The 20,719-nt window shown below is 46.7% G+C and overlaps 1 protein-coding gene across 3 annotated transcripts in view; it reads left to right on the forward strand.

Annotated features, from left to right (window-relative positions):
• The window catches only part of RNH1 (ribonuclease/angiogenin inhibitor 1), a 36,987-nt gene extending 35,145 nt beyond the window's left edge, over positions 1 to 1,842 (forward strand). For all 3 annotated transcript variants that reach the window (XM_045016161.1, XM_045016163.1, XM_045016162.1), the window contains exon 10: positions 1,016 to 1,842. In XM_045016161.1, the coding sequence (XP_044872096.1) occupies positions 1,016 to 1,103 (88 nt within the window). In that variant the 3' untranslated portion in view covers positions 1,104 to 1,842. The remainder of the gene's footprint in view (positions 1 to 1,015) is intronic.
• Positions 1,843 to 20,719: the final 18,877 nt, after the last annotated feature.

Here is a 20,719-nt window from a genome sequence, read left to right on the forward strand (position 1 = left end):
GTCTCACACCATTCTACTTCCTTTGATTCTTGCTCCTGTCAGAGAGGGGAATATTGGATTAGATCAGGAGTGGGCAAACTATGGCCTGCGGGCCAGATCTGCCCCAGCAGCCATTTTACTCCAGCCCTCGAGTTCCTGCTTGGGAGGGGGTCTGGGGCTTGTCCCACTCCAGCCGGGGAGCAGGGTCAGGGGCCACTCCACACACCTCCCAGAAGCAGCAGCATAGCCCCCCTCCAGCTCCTACTCATAGGGACAGCCAGGGGGCTCCACTCAGCATACTGCCCCACCGCAAGCGCCGCCCCTGCAGCTCCCATTGGCCAAGAACCACAGCCAATGGGAGCTGCAGGGGCAGTGCCTGTGGACCAGGCAGCGTGCAGAGCTGCCTGGCTGTGCCTCCCATGTAGGAGCCAGCGGGGGACGGGGACATGCTGCTGTTTCCAGGAGCCGCTTGCGGTAAGCACTGCCCGGAGCCTGCACCCCTGACCCCCTCCTGTGCTCCAGTTCCCTGTTCCAGCCCTGATCCCCCTCCCACTCTCATCCCAAGCCCCACCCCAGAGACCACACCCTGAATGCCTCCCTGGAGCCTGCACCCCCAACCAGAGCCCTTACCCCCTCCCACACCTGAACCCCAATTTTGTGAGCATTTGCCCACCCCTGGATTAGATGGACCATGGGTCCGATTCAGTCTGGCAGTTCCTAGCAGCAGATGCTTCAGTGGATTGTGTAGCTAGACCATTCTAGGCAGAAACAAATCCAGTTGTATGACTCTCCTTCAATAGCCTTGCTAGCAACTTAATACAGCTGAAGGCTACCCTGGGTTTAATAGCTCTGCCTGAGGACTTTGGTCTTGAACCAGGACTAGCAGAATAGCAAAGGCCAATAAGGCAGTTTTGGCTCAAACCTGGTTGGCTCCTTCTTGCCATATCTTCTCCCCAGAGGTGACTGTGTCTTTGCTCTCCAGCACTCTGATTTGATAGCATGCCTGCTGAGACTGATTTTTTTTTTCTCTTTTCAGTCTGTACGACATCTACTTGAGTTCTGAAGTGGATGATGAACTGAAAGTCCTGGAAGAGTCCAAACCTGGACTGAAGATTATTTTGTGAGTGGTGCAGTTTCAGATGGGACCATCTGCTGAGCACTGTCCTCTCCCTGTTTCTCTCTTTATCTGAACTCTTCATATATGCAGTTAACCAATGAGTTCAATGTAGAATGTCTTTACCAAAAAAAAATTCATGGAATCTCTGCAGAACAATGTCCCTCAAGGGAATTGACAGCCTACTGTGTATTCATGAATGTATCCAATCTGAAGCTCATCAGAGCATCTCTGTCCCTAAGGTAAAGAATACTAGGCATCTACAAGAACTGGGCCTTTACCTATAGGAGCAGCTCTCAAATACCTATTTAATGGGTCAATCGAGATTTCTAGAAGTTTCCCTTCCACTTAAGAGCTGGCAAAAGCAGAACTACCTGGTGAATGTCTAGTATTCAATAGACAGTGCTTTAACTGAGTCTCTCTGGGGGAAAGTATTCAGGAACAAAGCAAAAATATTGACACTAAAATAAATTAAAGTAATGCACTGTTCCTGGAAGAGGTCAGTTTTTCCCCTGGGAAAGTAATCTTGACAGGAGCCCCTAGACAAGGCTGGTAAGAGTGGGTGCTCACTTAATACCAGGACTTCCTTTCTCTTGAAAGAAGTCTATGAAGCTTCTTTATTACAAGTAAAAATGATGATGTTTTCTCTCTCTCTTTCTGCTAAACTGAAAGTGAGTAAATTCTCTGAATTGTTCTGGCAAAAGTAGCTCTGTAGAAATGTCTTTCTAATAAAGTTTCATTGCAAAGAATCAGATTCTTATTTCTCTATTTTGTTCAGAAAGTTACAGTACAGACCCGTTTACGTGTGGATGTCGGGAGTCAAGCCGTCATGACCGCATGTTAACGTACTGCGGGTTAAGAGGGCCATGCTGAAATATCATCTTAAGATATCTGTATATACATGTATAACTATCTAGGATTACATACATATTCACAGCGTCCTAAATACTGCAGGCCTATCTAATGGTGCTTTGCAAGAATATAAATTCAAATGTGTTACTCTAATAAAAACATTATTACTACACGGGGTGAAAGTAACTTAGGACATTTACCGGTATGGGGTGGGGGTGGCTCTGGCCCCACGAAGGGGTGGAGCCTCAGGTGGAAGGGGTGGGGCTAGGGGTCAGCATCCCCACCCTGCCAGCCCTTCCAGGCTGCCTGGTCTGTGCTGCCTGGGGTTCCCGCGGTGATTTAAAGGGCCTGGGGCTCCGGACGCCGCTGCTGTGGTAGTGGCATCTGAAGCCCTGGGTCCTTTTAAATTGCCGGCCCTGGGGCAGCTGCTCCCTTTGCACCCCCACCCTGCCCGTCGGCAGCCGAGGGGGGGCAAAAGGGGGCAAGGACCTTAAAGCGCTGCAGGGTCATTTGCCGCTGCAGCACTTTAACATTGCTGCCCCTTCCCTCTTCTTCCCCCCATCGGTGGTGAAGACGTACAACACGTTTCTGCTCCGCACTTCCTGTTGATTTTCTGTGTCCGTGAGTTAGTGAGCAAATCTGTAGTGCTACATGGTAAGTTCCTGTACTGTGTTAACGAGTCTCGCATGTTAAATAGGTAGCACTGGGAGGCATGGTACTACCACACATTAAGCGGATTTGTGCATAAACGGGTTGCGCGTAAATGGGTCTGTACTGTATGTTTGATGCAAGTGATGAAGGGAAACTAAAGGTTGTTTGACCTACAACTTCAACCTACCTTTAACTGCTTTAAGGCCAATCTGCCTTCAGAACCAGTACACTACTAATGGCTTTCCTTGATTTCAATAGAAATATATCAACTAGGCACACAATAAACAAGTGGCAGCAGGGAACATCCATGAAGAGCAAAGTGTGAAGCAAAGACTTGAGGCTTACAATGAGTCCTGTGGAAGACTTGTTGTGGAAAATAACGTGTTAGTACCCATTTGATAGGCTAGGTTTCGCTTTTTGATATCTTTTCATAGAAACATAAGACTGGAAGGGACCTCAAGAGGTCATCTTGTCTAGCCCCCTGCACTCATGGCAGGACTAAGTATTATCTAGATGATCCACAACCTCCCTAAGCAATTAATTTTTTGCTTTTGTATTAAAAATAAATTGCCTGAGTGGAGAGTACAACTTCTTGTGCTGTTGAACCCCCTTCAAAAGAGAGTGCACTCAAAACCCTGCTGGTACAAACAGCAAGGGCTGGAGTGGGGGAAAGGAACATAGTTTTAAAAAACTAAATACAAGAGACAACCAAAGGAGCTTCAGCCCAACTGCAGAGTAGCCTTTACACAGAGAAGGAAGCCCAAAGCTATTTCTCCCCCTTAATGTTTTCCTGACTAAACACCTTGGCTCCACACTAATGCTCATGAACATACCTGTTCAAGGGTGGCTTCCAGAGATTGTTGAACGGTAGGAGGTGTTTGTGGCCTATGGTGCTTACAATCTCCCTTCACAAGGCGAAGCCACAGCTGGCCAGAAGGCTCATAACCAAGGAAGGGGCTGTCTACACTCAGCACCATGAAGACTTGTTACAAAACCCTGTCTGTAATTTTGCAACCGAAACACACTTCCTGCCACCCCCATTCCCCAGGAAGAGTGGCTGTGTCACCCCCCTCTAAGGAATGACACTACCCAGTGGTGCGTATTGTACCCCCTGTGATAGCAAAGGGGAATCAAGTGCCACTTCAGTGGAAGTTTAGCCTACTCAAGCAAGGGCTGAATCTGGCCTATAATGTCAAGGATGTTCCAGGACAGGCTGCATGTGTGGTGACTAACTTTGGGGGTGTCTTCCTTAAGACTAGTCAGTTATTGGTTTTAATACAGGCCAAATGCTCTAAAATGGAGGCACCCTCATGCTCACATGCTGGGCCCCTACCCTTTGCATGTGTGTGGCCTGCTTTGAGTGGGCAAAATGGACATGAGCTGTGGGGCTGCATGCACCACAAACTCTAGTCACAGGAGGGTGTTTGAGGCAGAGATCTGGTTGGAGACTCATTCAATTTAAGGAGAGAGAAAAGATCCCAGACTCAGTTTAGATAGTGGGAGGAGATAGCATATGGGGCACTGTGGAAGTGGTGTCTGGCTAACTGTAGGGGCCAGTAGTTTTGAGGGTGACGGTTATGCAGTTGCTTGGGTGAATTTAAAGCAGACCTCAGCTTGACCTCCAGAGCTTGCTCTTGTAATGGTGCCACACTCAGAATGTGGATGACTATTTGCATCCACAATTTATCTGACTTGTTTTTAGATGCAAATAGTCAATCCAGTAAACTCACATTAGGACATCCTGGTCTATAGTCAAAGTAACTGGGTTTGTTTGCAAATTAGTTTTGAGCTTTTTTCAACTTTAAGCAGACAGACACCCTCAGGGGGCTAAACGCATTCTCCATAATTCCTGTAAGTTAACCACTAGGTGTCACTATTTCATCTTGCACCTGCCTGTCTTGTTACAATAGTAACTTGACTCTCAAAACACTGTTACTGGCATGCTTGAGTGAATGTAATTCACTTCATTAGGGACCATGTAACGCTGCTGATTTTTGGTATCACAACTCCAAGAGCACTAAGCCAGCCCTAGTTCTATAACATATATTCCTGCCCTTTCTTTATTTTCTTAGTTCACAACATGGAGGTGGGGGGACTTGAGCCAAAATTCTCTTTACTTAGGAAGTACCCCCCCAAAGTCCCAATTGCAGTGGGCAATGTGTGTGTGGGGGGAGGTTGCAGTTTCTCAGCAGCAAAATCAGGTTGAAGGTGATATTTTTACAGTAGAATCTCAGTCAACCACACACCTTATTTGAAACTGTAAGTACATGGGCAGCAGCAGAGACCAAAAAAAGGCAAATACGGTACTGTGTTAAATGTAAACTATGAAAAAAATAAAGGAAAGCCACATTCTTCTTCTGCATAACGAAGTTTCAAAGCTGTATTAAGTCAATGTTCCGTTGTAAACTTTTGAAAGAACAACCATCATGTTTTGTTCAGAGTTATGAACATTTCAGAGTTACGAGAGGTGTTCATAATGCTGAGGTTCTATTATAATAGCCCAGGGATAGGCAACCTATGGCACGTGTGCCGAAGGCAGCACACAAGCTGATTTTTCAGTGGCACTCACACTGCCCGGGTCCTGGCCACTGGTCCAGGAGGCTCTGCATTTTAATTTAATTTTAAATGAAGCTTCTTAAACCTTTTAAAAACCTTATTTACTTTACATACAACAATTGTTTAGTTATATATTATAGACCTATAGAAACAGACCTTCTAAAAATGTTAAAATGTATGACTGGCACGCGAAACCTTTAAATTAGAGTGAATAAATGAAGACTCGGCACAGCACTTCTGAAAGGTTGCCGACCCCTGTAATAGCCCTTCAAGTTCCAGCACAGTCCTTTCCTGAGTGAAGGGTACCACTGTTGGCGCTCATTCAGGATGGGCTTGTGGTTGCTGGGTACTTGTGCACTGAAGCGTTTGGGGAGAGCAGTGGATGAAGCCCTGGTCCCTGCCCACTTCCCACCATGAAGCTGAACCTTTCTCCACCTCTGTTTCTTTTCTGCAGTCACAGCTGTATTGTCTCCATTGCTCCCAGCAAAGCCCAGTCAGCACTGTATGGTCTGTGAGCAGCTCAGCCTCTGAGAGCATGTGAGTTTGTGCTCAGTGGTGCAGAGTAACCCAGCTGCACAGACGCCTTCCCTTTCCTCTCCTGAAGCCAATAATGATGGATATGAGTCGTTCCAGGCCTGGCTCAGGGCTGCAGCAACCTCACTGCTGCTCCACAGGTTCATCTTAAAAGGCAACTAAAATGCTCTAAGGGCTAAACTGTGGTTCAGAGTGTGCACCCAGGCAGGGGAATAAGAGAGCCCCTCTCAGCTCTGCACAGGCTCCCCAGACTTGGAGTCTGGGCATAGAGGGTTAAGGGGTGCTGTGTGCTCATTTATACTCTTCCAGGGCAGGTGGGAATTGAGTGGCATTTTAACTTTACAGCCTCAAAGCACCAGGTAGGAGGAGTAGGAGGGGGTAATTTTTCTGCTTCTATTGGCCAGAAATAAAACTAGCCAAGGGTGGGAGTTGTATCCCTGAGCCACTGCTCCTTCCCTGGTATGTTCCTAGGTCAGTAGAGCTTGAGGCAAATTTGTGGAGGCACAAATCTAGCCCTATACTGATACATAACCATTTTAGATATCAAATAATTAACAAGTCATGTGAGTAAAAAAAAAGTGAATAATCAGCTCTTTCTCTGCCAACACCTGAACTCAGAGTTCTGCATTTCTTGTGCAAGAGCTGATGACATGGCTAGCACAAGCAGAGGAGCGGTTACTTGTATCAATGACTCACTCACTCTCTCTTTCCTCTCTCCTGCCCCCAATTCTCCACCAAAAAAACTGGGAACCAAAGACAAATCACTGCTGAAGCAGTCAGCTGGAGGGCAGATATATAACGTAACAACTATAAATTGTTCCATTCTATGCATGTGATGAAATGGGCTGTAGCCCATAAAAGCTTATGCTCAAATAAATTTGTTAGTCTCTAAGGTGCCACAAGTACTCCTGTTCTTTTTATAAATTGAATGTAACAAGCTGCTGTAGGGATCATTCAATGGGGAATGAACCAGAGCCACCGCCCCCTTCCCCCCTTGATCTAAACAGCCATGTGGCTCCACTGTTTGAGCTAAAGGCCCAGATTGTCAAAAATATTTAGGCTCAGAACTAATATATGTTAAGAGCCTAAATACTTTTGAGGATCTGGGCGTAAGTCCATTAGGCAGGTAGCAATCACTGAATTAAACCTCTTATGCGGACAAGTTACTAGAAGTTACTCTCTCTTTTCTTTACACAACGCACAGTCAACCTGTGGAACTCTTTGCCAGAGGATGTTGTGAAGGCCAAGACTATAACAGGGTTCAAAAAAAAAGAACTAGATAAGTTCATGGAGAATAGGTCCATCAATGGCTATTAGCCAGGATAGGCCGGGCTGCTATCCCTAGCCGCTGTTTGCCAGAAGCTGGGAATGGGTGACAGGGAATAGATCACTTTATGATTCCTGTTCTGTTCACTCCCTCTGAAGCACCTGGCATTGGCCATTGTCAGAAGACAGGATACTGGGCTAGATGGACCATTGGTCTGATCCAGTATGGCTGTTTTTATGTGTTTGTTTCACTCAATGGGGGTTACCAGTATTTACCACATACTGGTATCAGAGACTTCACAGCTATTTCCTATTAATAGTACAGGGAAAACAGCTGAATCATAGATACCACTGTTTTGTAACTTGGCAAATGTTGATTTTTTTACTAGCAACCACTGTATTTCACATAACATGGGTCCACTGGACCAAAATTGAACAGATAAAAGCCACTAGAATTTTAGTTAAAGATGGACAATTTAAGGTAGAGCCAAATTTTGCATGGCGCCTGGCAGTTCAACAAACACAGATGAAGTCTCATACATTTTCTTTTCACATGTCACATTATACAAAAACCTGAACACACCAACTACTGAGAAGGCACAGACAACATCTAATGCTTCCAAATCAATAGGCTCTTGGCATCTCTCTATTGGAAAGGTGTTACATGTTTAAAATCAGGGCCTCCTTTAGACCAATCAAACAGTTTAGAGATTAGCAGAGTGATTTATTATCACTCAAGCCTTAGAGTGCTAGCCTTTTGCAGGTTTATGTTTTAGAATTCAGTAAGAGCAATGTATTTTAAAGGGTGTGTTAAGTCTGTGTGTTTCTGATAATAATACAGGATCTTCTTTTTATAACAAACTTCATTTTTCAACCATCTCAGCTAATGAACTCAACCAGAGAGGTCACAATGTTGCAACAAGATCTCCAGAAGCAGTTAAGTGAACACTGTAGAGATCACAAGTAGGTTATGCCCCACGAGTCAGTTGATGTGCCCTGAGACTCTCACTTATTATGCCAGTCACTCCAGTTACCGGCCCTCATTTCTGTTTGTTTGGCTTCTCTGATTGATCGCTTGTCACATGCTTAGATTATGAGCTTTGGGGCAGAATCCATCTTTTAATGCCATGTACCGTGCCTAGCACAATGAGGCCCTGACTGCAACAGATATGGCAATTTCCTGCAGTATCTTTGGGAGAGCTGACTGTGTTACATTGAAGTATCATTGTGGGCCGGGGATTCTATGTAATTCCAGGGGGGAGGGTGATCACAGCTCCTGCAGGAACTAAGAACAGCAGGGGAGCAATTAGGCAGATTCACTCAGGTTGTAACACCTCCAGAGAGATGCTGCCATCTGCAGAGGCTCAGACCTACTGGTTCAGACTGGATTCTCTAGGGACCAACAGACAAAGAAAATACTTTTGGATAAATAGCCTGAGTTTAAACTGACCCAGGGCCTTTTTTCTGATCCAGCAAATGGACAGACCCTCTGTCCTAGGGAGAACTACAATCCGTAGGGAAGAGTTGAAAGGACTGACACCGACCGCAGCCCTAGGCTGGAGTTTAGGTGATTGCTGGTAAACTCTTTTAGCGTGTGTGGAGGTTTTTCTTATATATATGTTTTCTCTGTAATGCTTTCACCTTAAGAATAAATGTGCTTGCATAGAAAGGACAGTGTAGTAACTTGCAACAGCTGGCAAATATGCTGTTCATAAGCCTCTGAAGAGAAAGCAGAGCGCAGACACTGGCCTGTTTAGGCAGTCTGGCTTGCTATCACAGTGTAGGCAGGGAATTGTGCAGCCTAGAAAAACCCCAGCTCAGGAGGGAGATAGAGGCAGGTCTCTTCTCAAGAGAGGTGAGGGCTGAGGAGCCGGGAGCCTAAAGTGGGTACACTTGAGGGACCACAAAGGGGGAAATAGAGGTGCAGTTTCCCTGACTGATAAGTTCTACACAATACAAGCAATAATAGCAACATTCCATAAGCTTAAATACAGCATGCGCCTTTGTGTTTGCTCCCTAGCCTTTGGGATTGCAAATCCAGATTCTAACCCTGTTGCTGGCCCCTATCGCTACACTGGGCTGAGAAAAAACCATCAGATATTAACATTTCAGAACCCTGAGAAACTCTGGCTAGCAACTGGGGGGCAATGGCTACTTTTAAAGACTTTCCTCACATCTCCTTGTCAATTGCTGGAAATGGGCCATTTTCATTACCACTACAAACAGTTCTTTTTCTCTCCTGCTGATAATAGCTCACCTTAACTGATCACTCTCCTTATAGTGTGTATGGTAACACCCTTTGTTTCATGTTCTCTGTGTATATATATCTTCCTATTGTATTTTCCACTGCATGCATCCGATGAATTGGGCTGTAGCCCATGAAAGCTTATGCTCAAATAAATTTGTTAGTCTCTAAGGTGCCACAAGTACTCCTGTTCTTTTTGTGGATACAGACTAACATGGCTGCTACTCTGAAACCTTTTAAAGACTAGTTTTCACTGTATCGCAGTGCTTCTCCTGCCCACCTGTTGGGTACTTCAATACTTTGTACTGAGAGTTGGTCACCCCTTTCCCATCAAAAATATTTTGAAGGGAAAGGACATTTTTCCAGAATGAAAACTTTTGTGGATTTTTTGCTTGTTTTTTTTTTTTTTTTAAATTTCAGTCCCCCAATCACCACTTTCTCTCCATTCTCCTTTCATCCCCACCTCCATTTTCCTTCTTTTCTTCTTCCCTTGCTGGTGAAACAGGCCAAGGGAAAAACAACAACAACAACCACCACCCGATGCTTTTGGAGGGGCGTGGGGAGAGGATTTGTATGAAAAATTACCTGCAAACCCCCCCCAACCATTGACGTATCTGGAGCTGCTGTATTTACCTCTTTTTGATCATGCTGGCAAGTGGTGTGATGTAAATGCTTAGCACTTTGTCTCCAGCCTCACCACCTCATTGTTCTCCTCCCTTGCTGAGTCTACTCATTTGGCATCAGTCTGCCCTCTGTCCTGTCATCACTTTGCAGCAGCTCCTGCCAACAGGAACCACCTCCCTCCTCGGCTGTTCTGCCTTATCAACTCCCCACCCATTGTTCCAGTCTTATCTACAGAGATCTCTTTGCTCCCTTGCCTACCCCTGTCTCGCTGTGGCTGTTCTTCTCTGGAGCTGTATTATTTAACTCTGTAGAGCAGAGCGCGATAGAGTTTGTAGGAGAGATGCAGTACTAAAGGAAATTGAGACGCATGCTGAGGTGGGGGGTGATTTACAAGAGCCTCTCAAAGTTCCAGACCCTCCAGCACTGTAGGGGAGCTGTGCCACTCCACTGCCCTAAATCCTGCTTCATCAGCCAGAGGAGAATCCCCCCAGCTGAGAGACGGTGAAGGGAGCAATCTATCAGGCAGCATAGACCCCACTGTAGCAATGCATCAGCCCCCTTCTGTGTAGGTGGCACAGAGTTCATGGCTGGAGGAAAGGGAGTACAGCTGATGCTGCACCTCATCAGTCCACAGCTAGCATAACAGCCCTGTGGAGCCACAGGCAACTGAGACAAGTTAGACTTCAGGGCTCAGGGCAAAGGTGGCTCATGCGCTGCCATAACACTGCAAGAAAGGGTTCATCAGCCTTAGTTTATTATTGCCTTATTGGTTCATCTCTTAGTTTACACCTGGTCACCACAGCTGGTGACTATAAAACACTCCTATCTATTTTTTTCCTAAGACCCCAGCCAAGCTATTCAGAGCGGAGCACACGGTGTAAACAGCCGCCCAGGATTCCTTCCGTCCCTTGTTACAGGGCCAGTCCTTCACGTGCACAGGGCAGAGGATGGGCTTGTCTGGAGGTATTGCAGGTGTTTGGTACTCAGCTGCCGTTCCCTGCTCTTTCCTGCTTTGGCTTGTAACTTTCCCATCATTCTAACAACGATCTGGCACAATTCATGGCTATTGTGTGTATGGAACATAACGAGCCAAAGAGGAGGTTGATCTGATGTGATACCGCAGAAATTAAGATGCCCAGAGTTTAAAGGTGGAATAATTGGGTGGGGGAGGGGAATAGCCTTGAGGAGAAAGTTGCGCCATCTTTTAGAGTTACCCAACAATCTGGTATTGGAACAGTAGCATTTGGCTACTGTATACTCTCCGGCCCTTGTGTTCTTCCATTCTTAATTTTAATAGACAGGATTCTCACTGCCCTAGAGTCAATGGGTGCATCAGCTTCCGCTACAAACATGTCAGCCTGGTAATCAGTATATAGCCATGCCGTAATGATCGTTATACAGTAAGTAAAGGCTAAAGGAGTAAGGAACTGATAGCACACAAGCAAGAGACCCATAGGCCTAGACCTATCAGAATAACTGAAGCAGGTAGCGTAAGGCCAATTAGCTGAGTAGGAGTAATTGCTCAATAAGTCAGAAAACTAACAATGACCTTAAGTCACAAGATGGCACAAGGCTTTATTTATTGTTCTGTAATAATCACAAGTGTTGCAAACAGCTGATAGTCGCTAGCATCTTGGGATATTTTAGTTAGGACATCAGCAGACATCTGAGCACAATGATGCCATTGTAAATAATTGATGTATATGCTAATGAGCTTGAGGTAAAAGGATTAATAACTTGTGGGGGAAGGGCGCCCCAGCATTAGTAGGGTGAGGAACTACAAATAAGGAAAAGGGGCTGAAACCTTTCCTGAATATGCATTAGTCATAGCAGTGTCAGTCTAATGCATTATAAAAGTTGTATCCCAGCCTATGTGCCTTGAGAGACAGTTCTTGGGAGCTGTCAGGCTGGTGACCGATGGTGATGCTGGTGAGGGGGCAGATGATAGCTAACACTTCGCTTTGTTTTGGAGGGGATGATGTAAGTATATGGATGCTCAGCTCAGTCTGTATTGTCTCTATGTGCCTTGTGGAGTTAGAGTGTTTGTGACTTTGCTAACTGTATTAATACAACGATTATAAACAAAGTGTGAGTGTGGCAGCTGTGCTCCACGAGGCTCAGGAAGCCTGACGATACTGGGCCTGATCTTGAGACAAGAACTGACCAAAATACAGTGTGTTAATTGGGGAAACCAAACTAATAACCTAATCAATAACTAATCAATAGATCAGGCAACAGCCTGCAGGCTAAAGCCAGGGTTAGAAGTGTGCTGGTACAGCACTTTGGCAGTTTTTCCAAATCTTTGCTCCCCACGTGTGAACAGAGGGGAAAAGTGGAATGGACAAGGTCCCTGCAGTGCAGAGCCGCCACTGCACAGATTATCAGTTTCACTTTTCTGTGCTGCTCAGGCATGGAGCTTTTTTAGTCTATGGCCTTTCCCAGACTAGAAGGTTGTACTGTTGTTAACTTTCCCAGAATAGTTAAAGTGGTACAACGCCTCCCTCTCCCGTGGATGCAGTTGTACTGATATAAATGGTCTTATACCAGTAGAGCTCATTCCCCCGACTTCCATGGGAATAGCTGTACAGTTTTCTAGTGAGGACAAGGCCTTAGGCTCAGCTCCACATAGGAGTTGATTTAACTATTGAAATATATAATCACACCCCTAGCTGAAGTAGTTATACCAGTACAACTGTGTGCAGAGCAGGCCTCACCGGCATCTGGGAAGGGGAGCATGGCAGCAGGAAGGAGGGCAGAATGTCAGAAACATGGGAGTGAGGGAAAATCTGGGACGGCTGGGGTGCCACCACTTCTTTTTCCCTGGCTATATTGGCCAGTTGATCTTGTGTAGATTTAAGGTGGGAGGGAGGAACAGACTGACGCTTTGGCTTGGTCAACACTTAAAACTTAGGTTGATATAGCTACATCAGGCAGGGATGTGAAAAACCACAATCCTTAGGGCTTGTCTACACTACCCGCCGGATTGGCGGGCAGCAATCGATCCAGTGGGGGTCGATTTATCGCATCAACAGCTGAGCGCTGTCCCGTTGACTTTGGTACTTCACCAGAATGAGAAGCGCAAGCAGAGTCAATGGGAGAGCACCAGCTGTTGACTTACCGCAGCAAAGACACCACGGTAAGTATATCTAAGTACGTCGACTTCAACTTCACTATTTACGTAGCTGAAGTTGTGTATCTTAGATTGACCCCGCGCGGTAGTGTAGACAACCCCTAAGTGACAAAGGTAGGCCAGCCTAACCCCCAGGTTCGACAAAGCTAGGTTGAGGGAAGAATGCTCCCACTCAGGGAGGTGGTGGTCCTACACTGATGGAAAAAATCCTTTCCCTTGGTGTAGGCTGTGACTACACTACAGGATTATGCAGACATAATTATACCAGTATAGTTTCCATAGTGTAGACACAGCTTAAATTGAGACAATCTCAGTTACTTCAGGAAGTTCCAACACATGCACAAGCAGGCATGCATGTACACACTGGAAAGAGTTTTCACTACTTATGGGCAGAACTGAAAGGGGAGGTCAAATTATGAATCTCATGGAGACATGTACTTGCCTCTGGCCCTTTCCATCAAAAGCATTGGCCCCTTCCAGACAAGGACTATTATATGAATGAATCCAGTGATCCTGGCACAAGTCTTGGCTGCAGTAACATGCAGGATACACATGATCAGTCCAGCTAGTCAATAAGTGGGAGATGGGGGACTCTTACAGCTCCTCTAATGTCTGATGGCAACTGGCAGATGCAGCCAGTGTCGGACCAGGCACTGGGGCAGCTTCAAGACCCATTATAAATATCCTGTGTAATAGAGAACCAAATGGCTGCAGGTCGTGCATCCACTATCACAAGGGACTGATGCAAATGATCTAGAAATATCCCTTTATATTAGCCATTTTCCTAAATCACTGGTAAACTTTTCATGTCCAAACTGCATGACACACTGGGACTCAGAAAATGGCTTAGAACTCTGCACATAACTGGAGCACTCTGAGCATCTCTCAGGAGTGTCACACCCATAGTGACACTACTCTGATGGCTTCATTAAATCTTATGTATTCATTTTCCTGTGTTCCACAGCTGCAATGAGACATTCAGTTCAGTGCCTGATTACACATCACAGGTGATCAAAGATCCCCCTATCTTTGGGCTCAGAACCATTCCCTGTGACATGCTGTCATTGTCTAGAAAAAAATGCTGCCTGACGTGACTTAGAAGTGTTGCTTAATTAATTAAGCTCCCCATTTATGAGTAAGGGCAAGTCTACACCATGAAATTAAGTTGACCTAAGTTACACTGATGTACAGCCACCACAGTAATTGAATCGTTTTTGCATGTCCACACTACGCGCCTTGTGCTGGCGGCGCATGTCCTCGCCAGAAGCGCTTGCACCCATTTAACTGCCAGTGTGGGGCATTGTGGGATGGTTTCAGAAAGGCAACAACAGTCAGTGTAAGCATTGTAGTGTCTACACTGACAGAAGTTGATGTAGTTAGGTCAACACAAAGTGCTACGCCTCTTGCAGAGGTGGAGTTATTAAGTTGGTGTAGGGGGTGTTACAACAGTGGGAGTTACATTTTAGTGTAGACTCTTACGGAGTTAAGTCCTCGTAAGCTGTCTTACATCAACCTAACTTTGTAGTGTAGACCAGAGCTAAGACAGCAACTTTCTTATTAAGGGCCTTAACTGAAAATCAAGCACTGAGGCTGCACTTGGGGGTATTTAAAATATAAAGCACTGAAGATTTTTCTTCTGAGCATGCCCCACAAAGAAAGAGGAGGCAGTCCTGATCATGCATTATTCAGTCATGGAACTGCTATGTACTGCAAGGCAGACTCCCTTACTTCCACACTGTACTCTACAAAACTAAAGCCACTTTAGACATGCCACAAGCAAGCTTGTTTTGGGGCTGCAGCTTCTAAATACAGTGTCATAAGCAAACCCCCACATGAAGCATGGCAGCAAGCTGGATGACAGGTAGATATGCTCTCAAAATAATGGCTACATGATCTACAACAACAATGCAATCAACAATAAGGGGACAGATTCAGCTTATGAATGCAATAGGGGCTGCAGTAGGCTCTGAGGTTGGAAAGCTTGGCAACATAAAGGGGTCATGATTTCCTCTTGGCCAGGGTTTTAGCAGAGCCCTGAGCCATGTTGGTTGGAGAGGGGTTCTCTCAGAGAAATGGACCCACAGTTTAGGAGCTCAGCAGGGACCAAGAGTACAAATGCATGAGGGAAGGGGACAGTTTCCCTCTAATTTTTCCCCCCATCCACCATCATGGTTCTACCCACATATACTTAACACAACACAGCCCACTTCTAGAGAGGAAAACCTGAAGGAGAGTAGTTTCCACAATTCCCATCTGGCATAACAGCCCCTTGGGGTTGGTCGCTTACAGCAGCCCTGAGGCCACTCTAGTTTCTGCCAGGGGCCTGAACTGGCCATTGGCAACCACAGGGAAGCATGAAGGTGTCTCTGATGCAATTGACAATCTAGCCCCAGGTGTTCAACTCAGGTGAGTGAGAAAAATCAGATGTGCTAGTGAACGCACAAGAGCCTTCTTAGTTACTGTCTGCTTTTATGGCGGATTCTGTCCCTTGCTCATACGGAATGTTTTCCCTGGCAGAGATTGCTCTTGTTTTGGCAGATTTAATTTTTTTTTGTCCAAGTGCAGCGTTGCTGGGAACACCTGTTTCCAGAGAAAATGCTCCTTTAGTGCAGAGCAAAAGTGAAGCCTTTATTCCTTGTTCTCTCTCCTCTCAGTCCTGTCACCTCCCTGGGGCAGGGGCACGTGGGGATTTCTCTTCCCCCCCCCCCAAAAAAAACAACAAGGAGTCCAGTGGCACCTTAAAGGCTAACAGATTTATTAGGGCATAAGCTTTCGTGAGTAAAAAACCCACTTTTTTACCCATGAAAGCTTATGCCCTAATAAATCTGTTAGTCTTTAAGGTGCCAGCAGACTCCTCATTGTTTTGGCGGATACAGACTAACACAGCTACCCCTCTGATACTTGGTGATCTTTTTCCCAGCACTTCAGTTTCACCATTTATTTCCCCCTGAGTTCAAATGAGCAGCAGGTGCTTGTCTGACTCCCACCATCAGTCTGAAAGATGATTCCTCTTTCCTTGCACCCTGGTGATTGCTGCACATTTCCCTCAGCCGATTTGCAAAGGTGCTAGCACCACTAGACCTATTCTCAGTGTCCAGCAGCTCCCGCCTTAACACTGAAGGCCAGATTTTCGGAAGAGTTTAGTGCATGCAGAGCCCTGGAAAAGCCTGGCCACCTATTCAAACACTTAAGTAGGAGCTATGCTCTTCCAAACCTCCAGCCCTATGTGTTTTGCCTGAGCTAATTAAAAGGAGATCTGTCTATATTTTCATTTGTACAACCTGTCCTGAATTGGCTGCGTCAATATTAGATGTTTTCTTTTCTTGCTGAACGAGGCAGGAACTTGTTTTTCTAGTACAGGATGCCAATCCCGCATTGTACTGGAAGTTCTGCCGACAGCGTGCGCACGGGCTCACAGAGGGACCCTGAGACGCTGCTTTCCAGCAGCTTGTGTGAAGGTAGGATTTTTGTTTTAAGTGAGACACCAATAAGGTTAGGTTAGGGGGAAATTTAGGAACAGAAACGCTTCTTTTTGGGAGTCAAGTAACATCTGCAGCTTGTGGGTGCTTGTGCCGCTATAAACGTGGTGTTCCTTGCAGGCTGCCCATCCCCTCCTGGTGCTACGTGCCCCAAGGCTGCACTCTTCTGGATGTAACCTTATTTTAGGATGGGTAGAGGAATGGGAAGAAGAGAAAGAGGCTGAGATTAGTGTTCTTCTTTCCGCTGACAGCATGTGCGTGTGGGATGTTTTTGGTGGTGTACAATTTGTTATTCAAGAGATCACCTGCCAATGTACAGCAGCAGAAGAGAGGCAGCATGATCTAGTGGTGAGGGACTGGGTCGAGACTCATGAGACCTGGATTCTAGTCACAGCTCTGTCACGCAGCTGCTGTGTAACCTTGAGCAAGTCACCTCACTTTCCTAACCTATGCTTTTTCCTGCCTGTTTAGCTAGTTAAGCTCTTTGGGGCAAGGATTCGCTCTCATTATGTGTTTGTACAGTGCATAGCATGGGGTGGGGGCGCAGGCGTGAGGGGTGGCATAATCACAACTAAGGCCTCTAATGTAAAGAACAGGAGCAACACTGACAAAGGGACACAATTTGATTTTTTTTAAATGGATCTGGTTTCCTGAGTGGGCCTGCTATTGAAGGCAGATTTTTTTTTTTTAGACACAAGGTCCATATTAAGAGCTAAGCTGTGTCTGACATCAAGTTAGTTGACAGGTTTTCTAAAGCAACGCACTCCTCCTTCCCCTCAGGCACCCACCTGCAATGTAGACAAGTCTTCAGTGGCCACAGTGTGCAGCGCACCATTACCCCCATCCCTGCCGGGCTCTGTGGAAACAGGCCCTGGAGGGGGAGAAGCCCAGTTTAATCTGAGTAAGGCTTGCTTGCAAGTGATTTTCAGATGGAATGTTCTGCCTCTGCTGAATGATCATTGACACCAATGGGGCTGCAGGGGGTCACTGGAGGCAGAATTTGGTCTGTAGTTTGTACCTGCTGCACTAGGTGGCTGGCTGTGTACCATGACCTGGCAGGGAAAGCCACCTCCACTCAGTTAGCATTTCATTCCTTAGGATATTTTCTCCTCTGAATGAATAACCCAAATACATCAGTGATCTTAGAGCCTTTGTCCCTAGAGCAGGCTCTGAAACTATAAAGGAGACTTGGGATCTGATCCAAAGCTCACTGAAGTCAATAGAGTTTGGTGTTTCAAATGCCCTTTCAGATAAATGTCTTTCCACTAAGTCAGTCTTTTCAGTCAGCTGAAATCAGAGCTGAGCACTAGCAGCAGCGCCACCTCTGGCTGGTACAAGATAACTTGGGCTAGCACTTTCCTATCTCCCTCTTCTCCGTCTTCTCCTCTGATCTCCAGTGCCCTCTCTGCTCACCATGAGTGGTGTGTGAGTGCGTCCTGGGCTAGGATTTGTAAGAGAGCAGGGGTAGATCATTTCTCCTGTCAGAGTATTTCCAACTGAGAATAGCATGGTTCAGCTGGGAGGATAACATTAGGGCATCCCCAGCTCATGGCATTTCATAAGAAGTCACCTGAGTGTCAATGCTGGATTCAAGTGGAAAAGTCTTAGCCAGAAGAATTGTTTCTCTCCTCTTGTTTCTTTCCTCCTCTTTTCAACAAGTCTTTAATTTCAGCTGCCTTCCTCTTTTCTAAAGTCATTCAGGTGCCATAAGCCCTGATATTTCAGGCTCCCTGTTAGCGGGTGAGCTTCATGCATATGCAGGGGTCACACCTCCTTTACAAGACTGCTTTGTACCTACGCCAGTTCCAATTTGCAGAACTACACCACTTCCATCAGAGTCACTATGGCTGCTTGTGAGTTAGGCAGACAATTGAACAGAAGTTTGAGGTTGGGCTGATGAGCTGACAAAGAAAGTGCGGTGGGCAGGTGAGGTTATACCTAAATCCCCAAACCAACGAGAAGGTTCATGGAATGTCACTGCTGGCTGACTGGAGCCCTGTCTATACCATGTATCCAGGGGCGGCTCTAGCCATTTCGCCGCTCCAAGCATGGCGGCACGCCGCGGGGGGCGCTCTGCCGGTCGCCAGTCCCGCGGCTCTGGTGGACCTCCCGCAGGCGTACCTGCGGATGCTCCACCGAAGCCGTGGGACCAGCGAACCCTCCGCAGGCACGCCTGCAGGAGGTCCACTGGAGCCGCCTGCCGCCCTCCCGGCGACCGGCAGAGCGCCCCCTGCGGCATGCCGCCCCAAGCACGTGCTTGGCGTGCTGGGGTCTGGAGCCACCCCTGCATGTATCAACAATGGAGCTGAAATGGTGGTAGCAGTGGTGGGAAACCATAGGAAAAAGACCCCTGCGTAGACAACAGCCCATTTCTAGATGTAGGAATTATGTGCATTGGGGAGGCTTTTGTATTGAAAGAGGAGAGAACATTTGGCTGAAGTTTCTTTTGGGTTTTGTTTACACTGTGGAACTAGGCAGCAGGTTCCTGGAACAGCTGTTATCCAAAGCTGGGAACTGTTTTTTTGGCTGCTGCTGAAGGTTGATATGCTGATAAAGATGGGGTAAATTGTACTCTTCCTTTCAAGGGCTAGTGATTTAAGTAGCCAAAACCAGAAACCAATATAACCCCTTGCCAACCATGGCGCTACTCTGGAATGTGTGGGGCTATAAACCAGCTCCTTGTCTCCTGCTCGTCACAATTCCCTTGTACTGGACCCCATCCTCCCCCGGGACAGCTGATCTAGCGCCTCAATGGAAGGCCTGTGGACAGCTCCACGGGCAGCACTGATTCCTTCCTCCTCTCTTTCAGGTCGGGGAGATGACACAAGAGAACTCCATTCTGCTTCACTTGCAGAGTTTACAGCTGCCCTTTCCTGACACCTGGAAGTATGGGATTTTGGCATTAGCCATCCTCCTGGGTTTGGTGGCTCTAACCATTTTAACCTGCCAAATGCGCCAGTGCCAGAAACTGAGAAAACTTGGGAGAAGTAAGTACCAGGCGACAGTACACACCAGCCACAAAAAGTCTCTGTGTCTGTGATACTTCACCCTTAACAAAGGACCTTCACACGGGAGCAAACTGAAGGACCGAGCACTAATGTGCCAAGACAGACATTCTTATCCTTCAGACTGCAAGCTCTTCAGGGCAGGGACTATCTCTGCCTACTAGTTTGTACTGTGGAAGCCTTTGGGTGCTCCCACAATGTGCACATACAAGGGCTTCCTGCCTCCCAGCCTGTTTCCTCTTCTTGATTCCATAGTGAGGCTGTAGTGCAGAATGCACAAAATGTATTCCTTGCCAAAGGATGACAGGAGAAGGGCTCTATTCCAGCTTACCTGGAGCTCTTTACATCAAGCCAGACATGCCAAAGGAAGGAACAAAGTCGGAGTTTTATCAATCACGTCTGCACTTACTGAGCTCCCAAAGTCTTATCTCAGGATCAGTGTAGTGGCACAAAGACAGCTGCACAAAGCAACAGGGAATCAGCTCCCTGCTCAGCTCTATCTTCCCTGCAGGCTGCAAAGAAGCACAAGGGCTGGGATTGATGCCCTCCTGGAGGACTCTCCCTCTTTTATGGGCATGAAGATAAGCAAATCTGCGAGCCCTGCTGGCCCTTTTTGACGTGTATTTAAAATGTAATTGACGCCACATGATGGGGGCCAGGGGATTTCTGTACCGGAGCCAAATTTGGGATTTCAATCTCTGACAAGAGCATTTGCCATTTAGATGGTGGGGAGTGGATAAGAAATGCCACTTAAAATGTTTCCTAGGGCAGTTTGAACAACTTCCTGCTTTAGAACAATTTCCTGCTTTAGAACAACTCCGTATGGGGAGACAGGGCAGGGTTAAGTGGGAGTGAGGGGCAGTGCTGCCCCCCTCCTTTACTACAAGCAGAGGGAGAGCTCCTTGTACTCCCCTTGGCTTGGGGGAGCACCTCACCTCCTCCCCTGGTGCAGAGAGAGCTCCCCGCCACTCCCGCTTCAATCTACTTTAACCCCTGGGACAAGGTTACATGCTAGAACTGAGTTTTCCATAAGACTCCCAAAGTGCAGCAGCTTATTCTGAGTGTCCCTCTGCGATCTTGATCCTGTTGTCCCCAGGCAGCACAAAAGGAATCACCCTCTTGCAGCAGCAAAGCTCTATGTTTATTAACTTGCCTAATCCCCCTCTGAGATGGGCAGCGGAACCTGATTCCTCCTGTTAATACAAAGTAACCTCTATATGTGAGATGAGAAAGGAGGGTTAGGCAACTTCTCCTTATTGAACACGTGTTGCTTACTGGTTCTTC

The sequence above is a fragment of the Mauremys mutica genome, chromosome 4 (assembly GCF_020497125.1).
Source record: "Mauremys mutica isolate MM-2020 ecotype Southern chromosome 4, ASM2049712v1, whole genome shotgun sequence".
NCBI lineage: Eukaryota > Metazoa > Chordata > Testudines > Geoemydidae > Mauremys > Mauremys mutica.